This window comes from Hemitrygon akajei, chromosome 6, assembly GCF_048418815.1.
Source record: "Hemitrygon akajei chromosome 6, sHemAka1.3, whole genome shotgun sequence".
Lineage (NCBI taxonomy): Eukaryota > Metazoa > Chordata > Chondrichthyes > Myliobatiformes > Dasyatidae > Hemitrygon > Hemitrygon akajei.
The window spans coordinates 1874740-1899167 of NC_133129.1; the positions used below are offsets into that span (position 1 = coordinate 1874740).

Below are 24428 nucleotides of genomic sequence, written 5' to 3' on the forward strand. Positions count from 1 at the left end.
TCATAACCGCATGAAGGCTCAGGTTCTCAGTGTTCCACGGAGCTGTAGAGTGACGGAGCTCTACAGCACAGAAACGGGGCAGACATGGTGACAGGGAGGTGGTGCAGACTCCACACAGACAGCACAGAACCCAGGTCTCCGGGGCTGGGAGGGAGGGGCTCCACTCACCATAACATCATCTCTCTATAATCTCTCTGAAACGCCCTTTTTGTAATAAACACACACAAAATGCTGTGGGAACTCAGCAGGTCAGGCAGTTATCTATGGAAAGAGTATATAATCAACGTTTTGGGCCAAGACCTTTCATCAGAACAAGAGTCCAGATGAACAGTTTCAACCCAAAATGTCGACTGTTTATTCATTTCCAGAGACGCTGCCTGGCCTGCTGAGTTCCTCCAGCATTTTGTGCGTGTTGCATTGGAGGTCCGGCATCTGCAGATTTTCCCAACTTATTGTGCATTTAAGCAGTTTATGCACACAGCAGTTACTTATATATTGTGTTTTATAGGATTGCTTTTATATTTATACCTATTGTGTTTTCATGCTAATTACGCTTGTTTATGCTGCATTCGATCCAGAGTAACAATCATTTCATTCTCATTTACGTTGCTAAATAATCTTGAATTAATCTTCAACCAGGTGTTTGGGAAGTGGCAACTGGACTTCCTTACACCTTTACTCAATTCCCCTTGCAATGAAGGTCATCATACCAGTAGCCTTCCTAACTTCCTGCTGCACCTGCGTACCTGTTTCCAACGACTGGTGTGCAAAACCAGGTCTCGGTGCACCTCCCCCATCTAATCCATCACCAGTCAGATAATAATCTGTCCTTCCGACCCACATGTGACAAATAAAGCTAATCTCTTTAAGTCCTGTTGAGTGGCACTATCTGTGGCTATGTTCCTTCCTCAAAATTTAAAAAAAGAATTCATACACTTTAACAAGATGCTTTCCACAGATAAGCTCACAATTTTGAGGGCACATAAGAAACTGTCCGATTTCCGGCTCACTCCAGATAAGGAGAAGAGAGCGGAAGAGTTGGTCACATTTTGCTGACTGGTTTCTATTCATAGAGCTATAGAGACACACAGCACAGAAACAGGCCCTTCAGCCCAACTCATCCATGCTGACCCAAATGGTAAATTAGTTCATTACAACCACATGTACCGAGGTATTTGTCTTGAACACTATTCAAACACAACAACTCATTTCACCAGTGCATTGAGGCAGAACAGGGGTAAAACAGTAACAGAATGCAGAGGGGGCAGCACAGTAATGTAGTGGTTAGCACAAAGCCTTTTAGCACCAGCGACCCAGGTTCAGCTCCTGCCACTGCCTGTAAGGAGTGTGTATGCTCGCCCCGCTTTCACCTGGCCTTCCTCCAGGTGCTCCAGTTTCCTCCCACATCCCAGAGGCCTACTGGTTGGAAGGTTCACTGGTCACAACATGGCATGAGCTCACTGTTACCGTGCTGCATCTTAAAATAAAATTGAAGTTTGACATCTACAGATAACGTGCAGTACAGGTCGACAATTGGGTGCAAGATCATAACAAGGTAGTTTGGAGGTCAAGAGCCCAACTGACCATAATAGGGAACTGTTCTAAAGTCTTATAACACTGGTTAGTAGCTGTCTTTGAGCCTGAAGGTACATACTCTCAGGCTTCTCTATCTTCCATCTGCGGGAATGGGGGAGAGGAGAGTGTCGGTGGCAGGTGGGGTCTCCAATGGGATGGGGGAGAGGAGAGTGTCGGTGGCAGGTGGGGTTTCCAATGGGATGGGGGAGAGGAGAGACTGTCGGTGGCAGGTGGGGTCTCTGATTATGCTGGGCTGCTTTACCAAGGTAGCAAGAAGTGCAGAGTCCACGGAGGAGAGGCTGTTATCCATGAAGTGCTGATCTATGTCCACAACTCTCTGCAGTTTCTTGTGGTCACAGGCAGTGCAGTTGTCATCTCGTACAGTGATGCATCCAGACAGGATGCTTCCTATGGTCCATCTATCAAAATTGGGAGGAGTCAGTATGATGGATTGAGGACTGTCTGTGTGAGTGGCTGGGAAAGGGGCTTGCTTTACTGTTGTTGTTATTCTTGTTATCGTTTGCGCATTATGTTGAGCATTATGGGCACGCTACCCTGGCGCTGAAATATGAGGCAACGCTTCTGGGCTGCCCCCGGCACATCCTTAGGTTGTGTTGGTTGTTAATACAAATAACACATTTCACTCAATGTTGCAATGTACACGGGATAAATAAATTAATCTGACACCGAATCTGAAGGACATCGGACGGCACAGCACAAGAACAGCCCTTCAACCCGCAATGTTTGTGCTGACCAAGGTACTAACCCTTCTGCCTTCCCAACCCACCACCTCCACCAGCACCTTCCCGACCCACCATCTCCACCAGCACCAACCCACCATCTCCACCAGCACCTTCCCGACCCACCACCTCCATCAGCACCTTCCCGACCCATCACCTCCACCAGCATCTTCCCAACCCACCACCTCCACCAACATCTTCCCGACCCACCACCTCCACCAGCACCTTCCCAACCCACCATCTCCACCAGCACCTTCCCAACCCACCACCTCCACCAGCACCTTCCCGACCCACCATCTCCACCAGCACCTTCCCAACCCACCATCTCCACCAGCACCTTCCCGACCCACCATCTCCACCAGCACCTTCCCGACCCACCACCTCCACCAGCACCTTCCCGACCCACCATCTCCACCAGCACCAACCCACCATCTCCACCAGCACCTTCCCGACCCACCATCTCCATCAGCACCTTCCCGACCCATCACCTCCACCAGCACCTTCCCGACCCACCATCTCCACCAGCACCTTCCCCACCCACCATCTCCACCAGCACCTTCCCAACCCACCACCTCCACCAGCACCTTCCCAACCCACCATCTCCACCAGCACCTTCCCAACCCACCACCTCCACCAGCACCTTCCCGACCCACCACCTCCACCAGCACCTTCCCAACCCACCATCTCCACCAGCATCTTCCCGACCCACCACCTCCATCAGCACCTTCCCAACCCACCACCTCCACCAACACCTTCCCAACCCACCATCTCCACCAGCACCTATCCGACCCACCACCTCCACCAGCACCTTCCTGACCCACCATCTCCACGAGCACATTCCCAACCCACCATCTCCACCAGCACCGTCCCGACCCACCATCTCCACCAGCACCTTCCCAACCCACCATCTCCACCAGCACCTTCCCAACCCACCATCTCCACCAGCACCTTCCCGACCCACCACCTCCACCAGCACCTTCCCGACCCACCATCTCCACCAGCACCTTCCCAACCCACCATCTCCACCAGCTGGAAGGAAAAGGGCAACAAAAACACAGGGAACACCACCCCCTGTAAGTTCCCTCTGGGCTACACACCTTCCTGACTTGGAAATTTAGCCCTGTTCCTTCACTGTCACTGCGTCAAAATCCTGGAGCACCGTAACCCAACAGCATCTTAGGCAGAAAGCACACCTCAAGGGCAGTAGCGGTTGAGAAAAGCTCAGATACAAGTTGACGCATAACACTTAAGGGAAGTTTGGATGGGTACATAGACGGAAGTGGTATTGTGAACTATAGGTGTAGATAGATGGGACGAGGCAGAAGACCAGGCAGGCACTGAATAGATGGGCCAAAAGTCCTGTTTCAGCGCTGTAGTGTTCTACAATTCAATTCCTAACACAGCTCACCTTCACCTTCTCAAGGGAAAATAGGGAGGAGCCACTGAATATTGGCTGAGTCTGCAAATCTTACGTACATCCCTTGACTGATCCTGCTCGTACTTTATCCTTTCCACCATCTTCTCAACAACCATCTCTCTCTCCCAGTCCTGACAGAGGATCTTTGACCTGAAACACAGTATCATAGGGCACTGCAGCAAAGAAACAGGCCCTTCAGCCCATCTAGTCCATGCCAAACTAATATTCTGCCTAGCCTGATTGACCTGCACCTGGACCACAGCCCTCCATATCCCTCCCATCCATGTACTTACCTGCATTTCTCTTAAATGTTGAAATGAAACCCAAATCTATTTGTTGGAAAATGTATGTGAACCTTTGCTTTTAGTAACTGGTTTGACCACCTTGTACAGTAATAACTTCAACCAAACATTTCCCGTAACTGTTGATCGGTCCTGCACATTGGCTTGGAGGAAGTTTAGGCCATTCCTCCTTACAAAACTGCTTCAACTCTGGGATGTTAGTGGGGCTTCTTTCCATGAACAGCTTGCTTCAGGTCTTACCACAAAATTTCTATAGGATTAAGGTCAGGACTTCGACTTGGCCATTCTAAAGAATGAATTTTCTTTTTTTTAAACCATTTTGTTGTAAATTTACTCTTGTCTTTTGGGTCATTGTCTTATTGTATTATCCATCTTCTATTAAGCTTCAGGTGACATTACCCTTACATTCTCCTGTAAAATGTCTTCATACAATTTTGAATTCATTGCTCCCTCAACAATTGCAAGCTGACCAGGACCTGAGGCAGCAAAGCTGCCCCAAACCAGGATGCTCCTTCCACCATGCTTCACAGTTGGGTTGAGGTTTTGGAATGCGTTTTTTTCTTCAAACATAGCAATGTGCACTTCTGCCAAACTTTTGTCTCATCTGTCCACAGAACATTATCCCAGGAGTGTTGTAGAACATCAGGTGGTCTTTTGCAAACTTGAGACATGGAGTAATCTTTTTTTTGGAGGACAGTGGTTTCCTCCATGACGTCCTTCCATGAACACCATTCTTGTTCAGTGTTTTTCTTATAGCTGACACATGAACAGAGACTTTAGCAAAGTTCTAGAGATTTCTGCAGGTATTTTGTTGTTACCCTTGGGTTCTTTCTCACCTCCTTCAGCATTGCATGTTGTGCTGTTGGTGTGATCTTTGCAGGATGCCCACTTTTAGAGAGAGTAGCAACAGTACTGAGTTCCCTCCATTTCTAGACAGTTTCTCTTACTGTAGACTGATAAACACTCGATCTTTGGAAATACTTTTGTAGCCTTTTCCAGCTTCATGCATCTCTACAATTCTTCTTCTAAGGTCCTCTGAAAGTTGTTTTGATCGAGGCATGGCGCACATTCTTGAGAAGAGCAGGCTCTGTCAGTATCTTGACTTTGTGTGCCTTTCTTATAGGGCAGGGCACCTCTACAACCCACACCTCCAATCTCATCTCATTGATTGGAACACCCGACTCCAAATAGCTTTTGTGGTAAGCATTACCCCGAGGTTCACACAATTCTTCCAAGAAGCACACTACAAGTAACATTGGATCAATTTTTCCTCAATAAATAAATAAACAACTATCATTTTTTGTGTTATTTATTTAATTAGGTTCTCGTTGTCTAGCTTTAGGACATATGTGAAGATCTGATCACACCCTAGGTCATATTTATGCAGAAACAGAAAATTTTACAGAGTTCACAAACTTCCTAGCACCATTGTACCTCTATCAAATCTCCCCTCAATCTCCTACACTCCAGGGAATAAAATCCTAACCTATTCAACCTTTCCCTATAACTCAGGTCCCCAAATCCTGGTCGCATCTTGTTCTCGTTAGCCGTTCCTCCTTCCACAGACGCTGTCTGAACTATGGAAGTGCCAGCTTTAACTGAGGCATCAGAAGCACCCAGGGAGATTTATTAGATCCCACAGACCTATTTGTAAATCGAGAATTTTCCTCCATGAACTGGAAGCTGGCAGCTTGTAAGTTTGTGAAGTACTTCAAGGCATTCTGAGAGGGAACTGAAGGATTTATAGCTACAACATTAACACGAACAGGGTATACATTGTCCCAGTAGTAATATCTACAACTGGTTTCATCCCAAAGTCACTACACAATAGCATTAAACAATTAGGCCTCACAGCAATATCTATGTAAATCTCTAGAAAGCCACAATACTAAACACCACTAGAATAGTCCAAAGGTTCCCAGCAATTGAGAAATGAGTATCACTCGCTATGCTCATACCTCAGGTTTTATCTGCTTGAGCTGAGCAGAAATAAAAATAACAATAATAACAATTTCATTTATATAGCACCTTTCACACATTAAGATGCTGGCTCAAAGTGCTTTACATAGATTGTGACGATAGATCAAAATAGTGACAAAAATATGAAACAAAATTAAAAATCAGAAGTAAAAACAGACATTATGTAGGATACTGAATACTGTGCAAAGGTATCAGGCACAAGTATACAGCGAGGGTAACTAAGACTTTTGCACAGTACTGCTGCCACAAGAAAACAAATTTCATGACATAAGAACATAAGAAATAGGAGCAGGAGTCGGCCATCTGGCCCGTCGAGCCTGCCCCGTCATTCAATAAGATCATAGCTGATCTGACCATGGACTCATCTCCACCTAGTTGCTTTTTCCCCATAATCCTTCATTCCCCGACTATGCAAAAGTCTGTCCAACCTTGTCTTAAATATCTTTACTGAGGTAACGTCCACTGCTTCATTCGGCAGAGAATTCCACACATTCACCACTCTGGGAAAAGCTCATCTCTGTCCTAAATTTACTCCCTCAAATCTTTAGGCTATGTCCTGTAGTTCTTGTCTCACCGACCAGCGGAAGTTATTTTCCTGCCTCTACCTAATTTATCTCTTTCATTAGTTTATGTGTTTTTATAAGATCTCCTTTCAATCTTCTGAATTCCAACGAGTAGAGTCCCAGGCAACTCAATCTCTCCTCATAGTCTAACTCCCTCATCTCTGGAATCAACCTGGTGCACCTCCTCTGCACCGCCTCCAAAGCCAGTATATCCTTCCTCAAGTAAGGAGACCAGAACTGATTGCAGGTGCGGCCTCACCAGTACCCTGTACAGTTGCAGCAATAACCTCCCTGCTCTCAAATCCAATCCCTCTAGCAATGAAGGCCATTTGCCTTCTTGACAGCCTGCTGCATCTGCAAACTAACCTTTTGTGATTCATGCACAAACACTCCCAAGTCCCTCTGCACAGCAGCATGCTGCAATTTCTCACCATTTAAATAATAATATAATCTTCCATTTTTCCTTCCAAAGTGGATGACCTTATATTTGCCAACATTGTACTCCATCTGCCAGACCCTTGCCCGCTCACTTAACCTCTCTATATCTCTCTGCAGACTCCGCATCCTCTGCACAACTTGCTTTTCCACTCAATTTAGTGTCATCAGCAAACTTAGATACACTACAGTCGGTCCCTTCTTGCAAATTGTTAGTGTATATCGTGAACAGTTGTGGGCCCAGCACTGACCCCTGTGGCACACCACTCACCATTGATTGCCAACCAGACTAACACCCATGTATCCCAACTCTCTGCTTTCTATCAGTTAACCAATCCTCTTTCCATGCTAATACATTACCCCAACTCTATGCATCCTTAACTTACGGATAAGCCTTTCATGTGGCACTTTATCGAATGCCTTCTGGAAATTCAAGTAAATAATGTTTATCTGATCCCCTCTATCCACTGCGCTCGTTATATCCTCAAAGAACTCCAGTAAGTTTGTCAAACAGGACCCGACTTTACTGAATCCATGCTGCATCTGCCTGATGGATCCAGTTCTTACCAGATGCCTTGCTATTTCTTCTTTAAAGATAGCTTCAAGCACTTTCCGAACTACAGATGTTAAACTAATTGGCCTATAGGTACCTGCCTTTTGCCTCCATCTTTTTTTGAACAGCGGGGTGACATCCACTATCTTCCAATCTGCCGAGAGCTGCCCAGAGTCCAGAGAATTTTATGAAGGATAAATAAACCTGATTCTGATACAGGTCTCGATTGTGGACTGAGAGCGGGAAGGGGACAGGGAGAGGGGAATCATGGTTGGGAAAAGGGGAGGGAGCGGGAAGCACCAGAGAGACAGTATGTAATGATGAATAAACCAATTGTTTAGAATCAAATGACCTTGCCTGGTGTCTCAGGACAGGGTGTGTCTGCACCCACGCCATCGCCCCCCAACCCTGGCGCTCCTTCTCTGCCACCTGTCCCAGAGCCCTCCCACAGAGCTCCACCCTTCACCATTCCCAACATATTTTGCTCCCGCTAGATTTACAAACTCTCTCTCCGCTCCGTGTTGACAATACAGTACTGTGCAGAAGTCTGAGCCACCCTAGCTATATATACGTGCCTCGACCTTTGCATAAGCAGAAATATAGCCTCTTTAAGTGGTAGAACTTTCACTCACCTGTAGTTTGGAATCTTCTCAGAAAGCCCAAAGTCTCCCACCACAGCAGTGTAGGACTTCTCCTCGCACTTTACCAGGCAGTTCTGGAAGGAAAGGGTTAACATTACACAAAGAAAAAGTTTATTATCACTGACATACAGTCAGTCGTTACTTCATTAAGTCCACCTGTACATCTCGTTAAAACAAATGTCCAATCAGCCAATCACGTGGCAGCAACACAGTGCATAAAAGCACGCAGATCTGAGGGTCAATTGATGATCAGAGTGCGGAAGAAATGTGAACTAAGTGCCTTTGACCATGGAATGTTTGTTGGTGCCAGATGGGGTGCTTTGAGTATATCAGAATCTGCTGATCTCCCGGGATTTGCACGTACGACAGTCTCTGGAGTTCACAGAGAATGGTGCGATAAACAAAAAAACATCCAGCTGCTGGAAGTTTTGTGGGCCAAGCTGACAGGAAGGTAACAGTAACTCAAATAACGAAGAGTTACAACAGTGGTGTGTGTGCAGAAGAGCTTCACTGAACGTACAACACGTCAGATCTTGAAGTGGGGGGGGTGGGGGGCTATAGCAGCAGAAGTGGCTTCCACTCCTGCACCCAGTTACAGTGGCTGCTGAGTGCATGGCATGACACTTGTTAACAAGACACGGAAATGCCTATAATCACCAGGCAGGCAGTGCAGGAGTCCGAATGACTGGATGGACCATCTGACCGTCAGTTGGAAGTGGAACACTGCAACAGTCCATGAGCAACACCCTCTGGCTTTGTGCTGGGAATCCACCGTCTGCCCATCCCTCCCCTTCCTCATTGGCATCATGGAAGCCCCCCACTACCCCGCTCATGGACCGTTTGTCCCACTCCCATCAGGGAGGAGGCTACACCGCATCCACATCAGGACCACCAGCCTCAAACAGTTACTTTCCCCAATAACCCACCCCTCACCTCCCCAACAACCACTACTTTATCATTCCCTGTCAGTCACCGTATATACAGACACTCCTGTGCCTAGTGTCACTTTATGGTCATACAATCAATCTACATGCATAAGTATCTGCTGTGTTGATATTTATTATGTTTTTTTTATTATCATTAGCATCTTCTTTATCTTATTGTGTGTTTTTTGTGCTGCATTGGATCTGGAGTAACGATTATTTCATTCTCTTTCACACATGTGCACTGGGAGTAACATTAAGCAACCTTGAATATTCCACGGCAACATAAACTGGGTGACGTACACCCAGCTGTCCAACACTCCTCAGGGCCAAGAGGGAGAGGAGTCCTGTCCCGCCTGTCCCGCCAGCAAGGTGCACCTTCTGGGAAATGAAAGTTAAGTCCAGCTCGCAGTGAGTCTGCTTCTGCAAACCCAACACCCATCAGAGTTGGTGTCACCCCGGAGACTTGAACAGAGGAGGGAGGATTCCCTCAGACAGAACACAGAGAAGGAGCACCACGGTAGGGTAGTGGTTAGTGCATTAGGGTTACAGCTTGGAGCATCGGAGTTCAGAGTACAATTCCGGCACCCTCTGCAAGGAAGTTTGTACTTCCTCCCCGTGTGTCTCACAGTCCAAAGACGTACTTTAATTGGTCATCGTAAATTGTCCTGTGATGAGGCCGTGCATACAATCAGCGGTGCAGCTCACTGGGTCTGAAGGGCCCGTTCCACACTGAATCGCTAACGAAATAAATAAATAAAGTGCAACACAAGAACGATCCTCTCTGTGTCTGTACCAAACACCATCCAAGTAAACTAAATCCCTCTGTCTGTTGCCGTGCCGTATTTCTAAATAAAAAAAAACTAATCTTTAATCTCTAATTTCTCTCCACATTCCCATCAACTCAATCACACACTCAGGATGATTCCCAGTGGCCAATTAGCCCACCAACCCGCACGTTACTGGGACGCAGGAGGAAACCTAATGCGGTCACAGGGAGGGCGTGCCAACTCCACACGGACAGCACCCTAGGTCAGGACTGAACCCAAGCCTCTAAAGCAGGGAGGGAGTGGCTCTACACACTGAGCCATTGTGCCAGTTTTAGGAAAGAATAGCTTCATCTGTCTTCCAGCACCAACTTAGCATGCCCACAACTTATTAACCATAACCCAAGTCTTTGGAATGTGGGAGGAAATCAGAGCACATGTAGGAACACCATGTTTTCATGGAGAGAACGTAGAAACTCCTCACGGACAGCACCAGGAACCGACCACTGGCACTGTAGTAGTGTTACACTAAGCACTATACTACTGTGATCATACACTGTGCACTCTAATGAAGTTTAGGTTTCCATACCTTGGATGTAAGGTCCCGATGGAAGATTCCCTTGGAATGCAGGTAGCAGAGGCCCTTTGCAATGTCCAGTGCCAACCTGATTCGGACCAACCAAGGCAGATGCTCCTTGCTGCCCAGAACCTGCTCCAGGCTTCCTCCGTTAATGTACTGAAACACACAGAACAAACACAAGTTAGTGAGCATTGTTCGGTCATGTCCAAAAGCATCCCACAGATAGAATCAATGTCAAACTCCAGGTCTATTATCATGTGCACAAGTTCCTTGGGGTTTACTCCCGAAGCCTCCCCCATCACAAGGCAGCGGAGGTTTGAGATCAGAGTTTTCCTTTTCCACATTGAGCTGCCAACCTCGGCTGGCGAGCCACATCTGCCCAGTCACCACTGCCAGGAAGAGGGGGAGAAGGGGTTAGAGGAGTGGGGAGCAGAAAGGAGCAAGAAGGATGTCAGTAATATGGTATGGATGCAAAAAAGGAAAGGGTTTAGTGATTTAGTATATCCTGACTTTCAGCAATCTTTCCCTCCAAACTCATCAGCAAGCCCCAAGACCTGGGCCTCTGCACCTGGATCCTTGATTTCCCCATTGATGGACCTCAATCCATACGGATCAGGAACAACATCTCCTCCCCGCTGACCATCAGCACAGCTGCACTCCGAGCTGCGTGCTTAGTCCTCTGCTCTGCTCCCTGTACACCCATGGCCGTGTGGCTGAGCACATCTCCAACACCATCTACAAATTCACCGACGACACCACTGTGTTGGCCGAATCACAGGTGAGGATGGGTCAGCATACAGGAGTGAGGTAGGACACCTGGTTGAGTGATGCCACAATAACAACTCATCGTCAGCAAAACCAAGGAGTTAATCATTAACTTCAGAGAGGGGAAGTCAGGAGACCAATTCCCTGTTCTCAGTGGAGAGGTGGGGAGAGTCAGCAGCTTCAGATTCCTGGTTGTTAACATCTGGGATGACCTGTCCTGGACAATCATGAAAAGCGCACGTCAGCACCTCTACTTTCTCAGAAGTTTAAGGTGATTTGGCAAGTCATCAAACAGGGCACGGTCGCGTAGCAGTTGGCACAATGGTATTAGCTCTGGGCGCATCAGAGTTCAGTTCCAACACTGTCTGTATGTCCTGCCCATGACCGTGTGGGTTTCCTCCAGGTGCTCCGGTTTTCTCCCACAGTCCAAAGACGTACCGGTTGGTAGGCTAATTGGTCATTGTAATTGTCCTGTTATTAGGCAAGGGTTAAATAGGAGAGCCACTGGGCAGTGAGGCTTGTTGGGCTGGAAGTGCCTATTCCACTCTGTATCTCAATATATATAGATAGATAGATAATAAATATACAAATATATAGCTTGATATATAGATAATCAAATAAATGCCCTAACACACTGCTACAGTTCACCATTGAAAGTATGTTGACTGGTTGCATTATGATCTGGACAGCAATCGGAATGGTCACGAATGTGAGAGGCTGCAGGGAGCAGTGGACACAGCCCAGTCCCTCACGTACACATTCCTCCCCACCACTGCCAGCATCTACAGAAGGCTCTGCTCCAAGAGAGTGGCATCTATCATCAAGGATGCCCACTATCCGTGCCCTGCCCTCTTCTCTCTGCCACTATGAAGCAGGAGGTACGGAACCTGAAGTCCCACACCAGCAGATCAGGAACAGCTATATTCCTGTAACCATCAGGTTCTTGAAACAACCCGTACAATTGTAAATCGGAACACTGTGGTCCACCTTTCGCAAGACTGTGGACTCAGCTGTGTTTTTTTTTACATTAATGTCTTATTTTTCCACATTTACCCTGCTCTCTTCACCGTCCTATATAATTAATGCACAGTTTATATGAAATTTATAATCTTGTGTCTACCTGCCCGTGAAGTTGCTGCAGGCATGTTTTTTCCGGTACCTGTACCTGACTGTATCTGTGCAGACATCAATAAACTCAACTTGAATGGACTTGCAGAATGATTCACAAGGTTGTCACTGGGACTGGGTGGTCTGAATGTCATGAGAAACTGGATAGAACACAGAACAAGCCCTTCAACACACGATGTTGTGCAGAGCTTTTAACCTGCTCTAAGGTCAATCTAACCCTTCCCTCCCACATAACTCTCAGTTTTCTATCATCCATGTGCCTATCTGAGAGAGTTTTAAATGCCCCCAGTGTATCCACCTCTACCACCACCCCGGAAACGCGATGTACGCACCCGCCACTCTCTGTGAAAAAAATGAGAGAGTGAGAGGAGTGAGAAAGAGAGAGAGGGGAGAAAAGGAGAGAAAGTGAGGGGAAGAGGGAGAGGGGGAGGTGAGACAGAGAGAGAGAGAGCATGAGAGAGAGAGAGGGAGAGAGAGAGGGAGGGCGGAGAGGATCAGAGGGAGAGAGGGGGGGAGAGAGAGAGAAGGCAATAGCAACACCCCACACTGGTTCAGAAAACATAACCTGGATGGAAGGAGAATGCAGAGGTGTCTGGCAGGAATTATTTTCGTTCTGTGCCACCTGCATGCCAGGGCTCTTGCCTGCAAAATAGACACAGACTTCTTCATCTTCTTCCCCATGTATTGGTGCAGGGTCCTGTTGTTCTACAGTCAACAGGTACTATAGCTTATATTTACAGTGCCTAGAAAGAGTATTCACCCCCCTCGGAAGTTTTCATGTTTTATTGCTTTGCAACATTGAATCACAGTGGATTTAATTTGGCTTTTTTGACACTGGTTAACAGAGAAAGACTCTTTTTTTGTCAAAGTGAAAGCAGATCTCTACAAACTGGTCTAAATTAATTACAAATATAAAACACAAAATAATTGATTGCATAATCAAGACCACACTTGGAGTACTGTGTGCAGTTTTGGGCTCCTTATTTTAGAAAGGATATACTGACATTGGAGAAGGTTCAGTGAAGATTCATGAGAATGATTCCAGGAATGAAAGGGTTACAGTATGAGTAACGTCTGGCAGCTCTTGGGCTGTATTCCCTGGAGGTCAGGAGTATGAGGGGGACATTCCAAATGTTAAAAGGCCTGAACAGATTAGATATGGCAAAGTTATTTCACTTGGTAGGGGAGTCTAGGACAAGAGGGCACAACTTCAGGATTGAAGGACGCACATTAAGAACAGAGATACGGAGAAATTACTTTAGTCAGAGGGTGGTAAATCTGTGGAATTTGTTGCCACAAGCGGCTGTGGAAGCCAAGTCATTGGGTGCATTTAGGGCAGAGGTAGATACGTTGTTGATTAGCCAGGGCATCAAAGGGTATAGGGTGAAAGCAGAGGAGTGGGGATGACTGGAAGAATTGGATCAGCCCATGACTGAATGGCGGAGCAGACTCAATGGGCTGAATGGCCTACATCTGCTCCTATATCTTATGGTCTTAATGGTATTATAAGTCTTCACTCCCCTTCAAGTCAGTATTTAGTAGATGCATCTTTGGCAGCAATTGCAGCCCTGAGTCTATCTTTACAAAACTGCTCAAGCTCTGTCAGATTGCATGGGGATCATGAGTGAACAGCCCTTTACAAGTTCAATCACAAATTCTCAATTGGATTGAGGTCTGGGCTCTGACTTGGCCACTCCAGGACATTCACTTTGTTTTTTATGCGATCCCGGTGTAGCTCTGGCTTTATGCTTGGGGTCATTATCTTGCTGGAAAACAAATCTTTTCCCAAGTCGCAGTTCTCTTGCAGACTACATCACGTTTTCCTCCAGGATTTGTCAGTATTTTGCTGTATTCATTTTACCCTCAACCCTCACAAGCATTCCAAGGCCTGCTTCAGTGAAGCATCCCCACAGCATGATGCAGCCACCACCATGCTTCACGGTAGGGGTGCTGTGTTTGATGATGTGTGGTGTTTGGTTTACTCCAAACATAGCATTTAGTCTGATGGCCAAAAAGATCAATTTTCAGTGTTCAGTTCTGGTCACATCACTACAGGAAGGATAGAGAGAGTGCAGAGGAGATCTACAAGGATGTTGCCTGGATTGGAGAGTGTTCTTTATGAGAATAGGTCGAATGATCTCAGCCTTTTCTCCTTGGAGTGATGGAGGATGAGAGGTGACCTGATAGAGGTATAAGATGATGAGAGGCATTGATCGTGTGGATAGCCAGAGGCTTTTTTCCCAGGGCTGAAATGGCTAGCACAAGGGGGCATAGTTTTAAGGTGCTTGGAAACCTTTAAGGGGATGTCAGAGGGAAGGTTTTCACACAGAGAGTGGTGGGTGCATGGAATGCCAGTGACAGTGGTGGAGGTGAATACATTAGGGTCTTTTAAGAGACTCGATGATAGGTACCTGGAGTTTTTCGAACATTGTGGGCCTAAGGGCCTGTAATATGCTGTAGATTTCTATGTTTGGTTTCATCAGACCATAGAACCTTCTTCCAGCTGACTGCAGAATCTCCCACACGCCTTCTGGCAAACTCTAGCCAAGATTTCATGTGAGTTTTTTCAACAGTGGCTTTCTCTTTGCCACTCTCCCATAAAAGACAGAGGTATTTAAAATTTAAATTTAAAATTATGAGGGGGATAGATAGAGTTGACGTGGATAAGCTTTTTCCATTGAGAGTAGGGGAGATTCAAACAAGAGGACATGAGTTTAGAGTTAAGGGGCAAAAGTTTAGGGGTAACACAAAGGGGATCTTCTTTACTCAGAGAGTGGTAGCTGTGTGGAACGAGCTTCCAGTAGAAGTGATAGAGGCAGGTTCGGTATTGTCATTTAAAGCAAAATTATATAGGTATATGGACAGGAAAGGAATGGAGGGTTATGGGCTGAGTGCGGGTCAATGGGACTAGGTGAGTAAGCGTTCGGCACGGACTAAAAGGGCCGAGATGGCCTGTTTTCGTGCTGTAATTGTTATATGGTTATATGGTCATATAAAACTATGACTGGTGAAGCACCTGGGGAACAGTTTGTTGTATGTGAGTCTCTCCCATCTCAGCCACTGAAGCTTGTAACTCCTCCAGAGCTGTCATAGGTCTCTTGGTGGCCTCGCTCACTGGTCCCCTTCTTGCACAGTCACTCGGTTTTTGAGGACGGTCAGCTCTAGGCATATTTACAGCTGAGCCATTTCTTTCCATTTCTTGATGATTGACTTGACTGTACTCCAAGGGATATTCAGTGACGTGGAAATTTTCTAGTATCCATCTCCTGACCTGTGCTTTTCAATAACCTATTCGCAGGGTTGCTCAGAGTGTTCTTTTGACTTCATGGTGTAGTTTTTGCCAGGATACTGACTCACCAACAGTTGGACCTTCCTTCCTAATGGCTGAGGGTAAGAATAACCTCATACAGCACTCTTTGGAGCAGCACAGTTGTCTTGGTCCCTTACTAAAGGTGCTCCTCTCTTCAGCCAAGATGCCATGCAGAGGGTGAGAAAGGTTGTCCAGAATTGCCAGGATTTTCCGTAGGGTCCTTTCCCTCCATTGTGTGCAGTTTGACTCCTATAACAGAGCCAGCATTTCTAATCTGTTTAATGGGCCTGTTGGCATCACCCATGTTGATGCCATTGCCCCAGCACACCGCCGCATAGAAGCTGGCAACAACAGACTGGTAGAACGTGTGAAGGAGAGGCCTGCACACTCCAAAGGCCTTCAGTCTCCTCAGGAAGTAGAGGTGACTCTGGCCCTTCTTGTACACAGCCTCTGTGTTGGTGCTCCACTCAAGTCTGTCATCCAGGTGCACCCCAGGTACGTGTAGGTCCTCATCACATCCATGTCCTCACCATCAAAGGTAACAGGGAGTAGTGCAGGCTTAGTCTTCCTAAAGTCCATCACCATCTCCTTTGTCTCACTGATGCTGAACTGCAGATGATTCAGCTTGCACCAATTGACAAAGTCCTCCACCAGGGCCCTGTATTCATCCTCCCATCCTTCCTAACTATTGCTGAGTTGGCAGAGTTTCTGCTGATGACTTGACTCATTTTCGTATCTAAAGTCCAAGGTGTACAGGGTAAACAGGAAAGAAAGCCAATACAGTGTTCTGTGGGGTCCCAGTGCTGCTTATAGCCACGTCTGACACACGGCCCTGAAGCTGCATGAACTGTGGTCTGCCAGTCACGTGGTCATTATCCAGGATACAATGGAACTGCCAGCCTGCGTTGAATGGAGCTTTTCCCCCGGCAGTGAGGGCCGTACGGTACTGAAGGACTTGAGAAATGAAAAGAGACGATCGTCACGGTGCTGCCCAGCTTATCCACACGGGAGCAGACTCTGTTCAGCAGGAAGATGACAGCATCGTCAACTCCAACGTGCTCCCGGTCAGCAAACTGCAGGGGATCGAGGCCTGATCTGACCAGGGGCCGGAGGTGAGCCAGGACCAGCCTCTCTAGGGTCTTCATGCTGTGTGAGGTCAGGCCACTGGACGGTAGTCATTGAAGACTTTCAGCTGCCCTTCTTGTGTATTGGGACCACGATGATATTTTCCACACAGTCGGGACCATTTCCAGACTGAGACTCAGATTGAAAATGCGCTGGAGAACTCCACGCAGCTGATATAACCATATAACAATTACAGCACGGAAACAGGCCATCTCGGCCCTTCTAGTTCATGCCGACGCTTATACTCACCTAGTCCCACTGACCTGCACTCAGCCCATAACCCTCCATTCCTTTCCTGTCCATATACCTATCCAATTTTACTTTAAATGACAATACCGAACCTGCCTCTACCACTTCTACTGGAAGCTTGTTCCACACAGCTCCCACTCTCTGAGTAAAGAAATTCCTCCTCGTGCTACCCTTAAACTTTTGCCCCCTAAGGAGTGATCAGCACACTCCTTCAGGACCCTGGGGTTCACATCATCTGGTCCCAATGCTTTGCCGTGTCTGAGGTTCCCCAGAGCCCTTCTCACCTGCTCAGTAGAGAAGATGAGTCCATGATGACTGGGGATTGGTGGAAGGAGGGGGCAGGTGGAGGTGAAGATCAGGACAATAGTAGTTGGAACGTGGAGGTGTGGATGGTAGGTGTAGGGCAAGGAGGGGATGTGGATAGTGTTATTCATCCACATGTTGAGTTGGAGGGGGGAGGAGGGGAGGTGTGGTGCTGAGGGAGCATTGGGTGCCTCAGCACCTGGACTGGTGTGCTGAGTGGGGTGTGAACAGGAGGGAAATTGTCAAACTTATTGAAGAATTAGTTTAACTAATTAACCCATTCACGACTGCATTCCATATAAGAGCAGGATGTGATGCTGAGGCTTTATAAGGCACTAATGAGGTCTCACCTTGAGTATTGTGAACAGTTTTGGTCCCCTTATCTAAGAAAAGATGTGCTGGTATTGGAGAGGGTTCAGAGGAGGTTCACAAAGATGATTCCGGGAATGAAAGGGTTATCATACAAGGGATGTTTGATGGCTCTGGGTCTGTGCTCACTGGAAGTTAGAAGGTTGGGGTGGGGGGGAATCTCACTGAAAGCCTTCGAATGTTGCAAGGCCTAGACAGAGTAGATGTGGAAAGGATGTTTCTCCTGGTGGGAGAGTCCAGGACAAGAGGGTACAGCCTCTGGACAGAGGGGCATCCATTTAGAACAGAGGTACAGAGAAATTTCTTTAGCCGGAGGGTGTTGAATTTGTGAAACTTGTTACCACAGGCAGTTGTGGAGACCAGTTCGTTGGGAGTATTTAAGGCTAAGATCGATCGATTGGCCACAGCATCAAAGGTTACGGGGAGGAGGCCGGGCAGAGGGGCTGAAGAGGGGATGAGAAGCATCAGCACACACAGAAACACAGGCAGACACACAATGTGAGGGAGAGATCAATTTCATTTACAGATGACTCCTTGGATCAAGACTGCAGTTTTAATTATTCACACTACTGTCAGCATTTGCTTGATTAACTCCGAAGCTCTCCTTCCTGTCATTATTTTGGACGATTGCCTGGGGAATAGGGAACGCGTCCAACTCACCAACAGAGCCAGAGAGTGAACACGCAGGGCAGAGTGGAGTGGGAGGGGAGCAGGCAGGGTAGAAGAGGGTGGGAGATCTGCTGTGGGGGGGGGGGATATTGGGAGTGAGGAGGCTTGAGGAAGGGACAGTGAGTGAACACAAACAAGCAGAACTGAACAAATGGACTGGGTGGCAGTGAGGCAAGGCTGCTAGGTAATTAGAGAGCTGATTAAGTCTGGTCTGTGTAGTGCAGACCGTGCCAGAGTATCTTCCGCACAGATCACAGAAACTCCCCTGAGTTCAACACCTCCAAGCCACCGCAGTTCCTGCCAAAGATCTCGCACAGGGTACCACACCTGGGCCTACATTTGGCCTTTAGATTTTAAAGGTTTTCTTTATTTGTTACGTGTAGATCAAAATGTCATGTTTTATGTTCTATAGAGGCATTTAAGAAAATCGTAGATGGGCACTCGGATTGTAGAAAGGTGGTGGGCTGTCTAGGAGGGGGATGAGGGGATACCCTTGAAACCTACTGACCCAGATATGGCGGACATGGAGAAGATGTTTCCAGTCATGGGAGAGGTTAAGAGGACTAGAATACAAAAGCAAGGATGTAATGCTGAGGCTTCATAAGGCATTGGTCAGACCACACTTGGAATATTGCGAGCTGTTTTGGGCCCTTATCGAAGAAAGGATGTGCTGGCATTGGAAAGGGCCCAGAGGAGGTTCACAAGAATGATCCCAGGAATGACGAGTTAACACGTGGAATGCGTGGATTTCCTCCGGGTGCTCTGGTTTCCTCCCACAGTCCAAAGACGTGCCGGTTGGTAGGTTGATTGGTCATTGTCAATTGTCCCATGATTAGGTTCGGATTAAATCAGGGGAATGCCAGGTGGCAGGGCTCGAAGGGCCAAAAGAGCCTATTCCACACTGCGTCTCAATATGTAAACAGAAGGAATGATTTCCAGCCGTTGATTAATCTTTTTTCTTTGATTCTGTTGTACTGCTTTGTTCTACTGTAAATGCCTGTAAGAAAATGAATCCCAGTGTGGTGCATAGTGACATATATGTACGCTGCTAAAAAATATACTTTGAACTTTGAACTGGAGGGCTCCCAGGGAAACCCATGTGGCCAGAGGGAGAACGTGCAAACTCCTCACACACAAACTGCACCGGAAGTTGGGATTGAACTGTGGTGGGAGAGTGGCTCTACCGACTGTACTTCTGAGCTTCCCCCCGCCCCAAGCATCACCAGCCTGGGTAAACACCCTCAATCATATTGACCCATGCAGGGCAAGCAGCCAAATGCAGCCAGTACCATGTAGAGGGGCCGAATGGTCTCCACTGTTTGTAGAGAGGATGGGTGCATCACAGCACTTACCTCGGTCAGAGCGTGTAGCTGGCCCTCGTGGACACACACACCCATGAACCTGTGGGGATAATCGCACACAATGATCAGCCAACGTTAGATCGGTAGGCAAAGAAAAAGAACAAAAGATTAGCTGTATTTGTCACATGTCCATCGAGACCTCGAAACATGCAGTGAAATGTACCACTTGCGTCAATGCCCAACATAGCCCGAGGATGTGCTGGGAGAGGTCAGCCTGCAAGTGTCACCACCCTTCTACCACCAACGTAGCACATCCACAACACACTAACCCCAACCCGTACGTCTTTGGAGTGTGGGAGGAAACCCGAGAACCCTGAGGAAACCCATGCGGTCACAAGAAGGGCATACGAAATCCATACGGACAGTGCAGGGAACCGAACCCAGGTTGCTGGTGCATTAAAACATTATGCTAACTGCTGCACTTCTGTGGCGCCAGGAGCAGATACAGACAGTATGGAGGTGTTGAACGGACTTTTCGACAGACCCGTGAATATGAAGGGAATGAACGGATGCGAATGATACACAGGAGGACACATTTAGTACAAATTGGCATCAAATTTGGCACTACTTTGTGGGCTGAACCCCTGCCCAGTGCTGTGCTGATCTAACTTTTTGTTCAGTTTGCACTGTTAAGTATATGCCTGGAATTTCGAGCAACCCCTGTACCAGCCCAGGAACAAATGGTTATATCAAAAGTCAAGAGGCAATCAGAATCAGAATTCAGTTCAATATCACTGACAAATGTCATGAAATTTGTTGTTTTGCAGAAGCGTTTTCTTGCAATATATAATAGTAAAAAACTATAAATTATGAGAAAAATTACAGTGGATTCTGGTTAATTGGGACACATCGGCACCAGCACAATTATGCGCCAGTTATCCTAAGGTTCATGGAAACAGTTAAAAATGTAGAACAAATCAAACTACTGTTTAACTGAGTAACAAATTATGTATTTAAATGAAATTAGAACACTATCATACTACTACAGTACTTTAACATTGTATTGGTTCCCAGCAGTTACTGATGAAGAAATTCATCCAGTCTATGCTGCCTCATTCTTTTGATTGTAAATGAACAAAATCAGTGCAGCCACCTAGTGTAGCTAATGGACTGCCTTCATACAATGCTTTTGACGACTGTATCCTCCAAATCTTCACTTTCATTGTAACATTTAAGATTATTGTTGATACCTTCACACTCTTTGTAGCTCCTAACTTGTTGAAGTAATGAAATCGTTTCATTTTCACTCCCGGCCATTTCCGGCATCGCCAAGCCTGAATGCTTGAAACTGCAGTGAGCAAAACGGTTCAGAATTGTCTTGCTGCTTATCTCTCGCCAACTATCAGTGACAAAAATCACTGCTTTTTGAACACAAACACACACAACTAACACTATTTAAAAGCTGTTCGTTCTAAGCACAATGCATCGCCTAACAGCAACACAGGTGCATACACCTGATGCCAGTTAGAAACCGTTTGGCAACTGTCTCCTGCCCCAATTAAGCAGCACAATGTCCAAAATAAACAAAGGGAATCCCAAACACGAGGAAATCTGCAGATGCTGGAAATTCAAACAACACACACAAAATGCTGGTGGAACACAGCAGACCAGGCAGTATCTATAAGGAGAAGCACTGTCGACGTTTCAGGCCGAGACCCTTCGTCAGGACTAACTGAAAGGAAAGATAGCAAGAGATTTGAAAGTAGTGGGGGGAGGGGGAAATGCAAAATTATAGGAGAAGACCGGAGCGGGTGGGATGAAGCTGAGAGCTGGAAAGGTGATTGGCAAAAGGGATACAGAGCTGGAGAAGGGAAAGGATCATGAGGCGGGAGGCCTCGGGAGAAAGAAAGTGGGGGGGAAGCACCAGAGGGAGATGGAGAACAGGCAAACAACTAAATATGTCAGGGATGGGGTAAGAAGGGGGGGAAGGCATTAAAGGAAGTTAGAGAAGTCAGTTCATGCCATCAGGTTGGAGGCTACCCAGACGGTATATAAGGTGTTGTTCCTCCAACCTGAGTTTGGATTCATTTTGACAGTAGAGGAGGCCATGGATAAACATATCAGAATGGGAATGGGACGTGGAATTAAAATGCGTGGCCACCGGGAGATCCTGCTTTCTCTGGCGGACCGAGCGTAGGTGTTCAGCGAAACGGTCTCCCAGTCTGCGTCGGGTCTCACCAATACATAAAAGGCCACACCGGGAGCACCAGACGCAGTATACCACACCAGCCGCCTCACAGGTGAAATGTCGCCTCACTTGGAAGGACTGTCTGAGGCCCTGAATGGTGGTGAGGGAGGAAGTGTAAGGGCAGATGTAGCACTTGTTCCGCTTACAAGGATAAGTGCCAGGAGGGAAATCGGTGGGAAGGGATGGGGGGGGACGAGTGGACAAGGGAGTCGAGTAGGGAGCAATCCCCGCGGAAAGCAGAAGGGGGGGGGGAGGGAAGGATGTGCTTGGTAGTGGGATCCCGTTGGAGGTGGCGGAAGTTACGGAGAATTATACGTTGGACCTGGAGGCTGGTGGGGTGGTAGGTGAGGACAAGGGGAACCCTATCCCGAGTGGGGTGGCAGGCGGATAGGGTGAGAGCAGATGTGCGGGAAATGGGACAGATGCGTTTGAGAGCAGAGTTGATGGTGGAAGAAGGGAAGCCCCTTTGTTTAAAAAAGGAAGACATCTCCTTCGTCCTGGAATGAAAAGCCTAATCCTGAGAGCAGATGCGGCAGAGACGGAGGAATTGTGAGAAGGGGATAGCATTTTTGCAAGAGACAGGGTGGGAAGTGGAATAGTCCAGGTAGCTGTGTAGGCTTATAGTAGATATCAGTAGATAAGCCATCTCCAGAGATGGAGACAGAAAGATCAAGAAAGGGGAGGGAGGTTTCGGAAATGAACCAGGTAAATTTGAGAGCAAGGTGAAAGTTGGAGGCAAAGTTAATGAAGTCACCGAGCTCAGCATGCGTGCAGGAGACAGCACCAATGCAGTCGTCGATGTAGCGAAGGAAAAGAGGGGGATGGATACCCGTATAGACTTGGAACATGGACTGTTCCACAAAGCCAACAAAAAGGCAGGCATAACTGGGACCCATACGGGTGCCCATGGCTACACCCTTGGTTTGGAGGAAGTGGGAGGAGCCAAAGGAGAAATTATTGAGAGTAAGAACTAATTCTGCTAGACGGAGGAGAGTGGTGGTAGGAATTGGTAAGGTCTGGAATCCAAAAAGAAGCGAAGAGCTTTGAGACCGTCCGGGTGGGGGATGGAGGTATATAGGGACTGGACGTCCATGGTGAAAATAAGACGGTGGGGGCCATGGAACTTAAATTGATTGAAAAAATTCAAAGCGTGAGAAGTGTCACGAACATAGGTGGGAAGAGATTGAACAAGGGGGGGATAAGACAGTGTCAAGGTATGCAGAAATGAGTTTGGTGGGGCAGCAGCAAGCTGAGACAATAGGTCTACCTGGACAGGCAGGTTTGTGGATCTTGGGTAGGAGGTAGAAACGGGAAGTGCGGGGTGTGGGAACTATGAGGTTGGTAGCAGTGGATGGGAGATCCCCAGAGCTGATAAGGTTGGTAATGGTATAGGAGACAATGGCCTGGTGCTCCTTAGTGGGGTCATGATCAAGGGGTAAATATGAGGAGGTATCAGAGAGTTGTTGCTGTGCCTCGGCCAGGTAGAGGTCAGTACTCCAGACAACAACAGCTCCCCCTTATCAGCAGGTTTTATAGTGAGGTTGGGATTGGTGCAGAGGGAGCAGAGAGCAGAGCGTTCGGAAGGAGTGAGGTTGGAATTGGAACAGGGTGTGGTGAAGTCGAGACGGTTGATGTCCCATCGGCAATTAGCAATAAAGAGATCCAGAGCAGGCAGAAGACCAGAGCGGGGTGTCCATGAAGAGGAGGAGGGTTGAAGACAGGAGAAGGGGTCATCGGTGGGGGTAGGAGAGTCCTTGCCAAAGAAGTAAGCTCGGTGACGGAGCTGGCAGAAGATGAGTTCAGCGTCATGGCATACGCGGAACTCGCTGAGGTGTGGGCGAAGGGGGACAAAGTTGAGACCCTTACTGAGGACAGAGCGCTCTGCCTCAGAGAGTTGAAGGTCAGAGGGAGTGGTAAAGACCCGGCACGGATGAGAGATGGGATCAGAGGGGGAAGGGAGGCTGGTAGCGTCAGTGGAGAGGGAAGGGTTGGGGTAAGAAGAAGATGGAGCCTTTTATATATTGGTGAGACCCGACGCAGACTGGGAGACCGTTTCGCTGAACACCTACGCTCGGTCCGCCAGAGAAAGCAGGATCTCCCAGTGGCCACACATTTTAATTCCATGACCCATTCCCATTCTGATATGTCTGTCCATGGCCTCCTCTACTGTCAAGATGAAGCCACACTCAGGTTGGAGGAACAACACCTTATATACCAGCTGGGTAGCCTTCAACCTGATGGCATGAACATTGACTTCTCTAACTTCCGTTAATGCCCCTCCTCCCCTTCTAACCCCATCCCTGATATATTTAGTTGTTTGCCTGTTCTCCATCTCCCTCTGATGCTTCCCCCCCCTTTCTTTCTCCTGAGGCCTCCCGTCCCATGATCCTTTCCCTTCTCCAGCTCGGTATCACTTTTGCCAATCACCTTTCCAGCTCTTGGCTTCATCCCACCCCCTCCGGTCTTCTTCTATCATTTCGCATTT

General features: G+C 47.5%; 1 protein-coding gene across 1 annotated transcript in view; it reads right to left on the minus strand.

The window, feature by feature from the left end:
* The window catches only part of LOC140728810 (dual specificity testis-specific protein kinase 2-like), a 117943-nt gene that overhangs the window by 44635 nt on the left and 48880 nt on the right, over window positions 1-24428 (minus strand). Inside the window, exons 3-5 of the mRNA XM_073047780.1 lie at window positions 19747-19795; window positions 10486-10632; window positions 8198-8280 (exon numbers count right to left, since the gene is read on the minus strand). Of these exons, the coding sequence (XP_072903881.1) occupies window positions 8198-8280; window positions 10486-10632; window positions 19747-19795 (279 nt within the window). The remainder of the gene's footprint in view (window positions 1-8197; window positions 8281-10485; window positions 10633-19746; window positions 19796-24428) is intronic.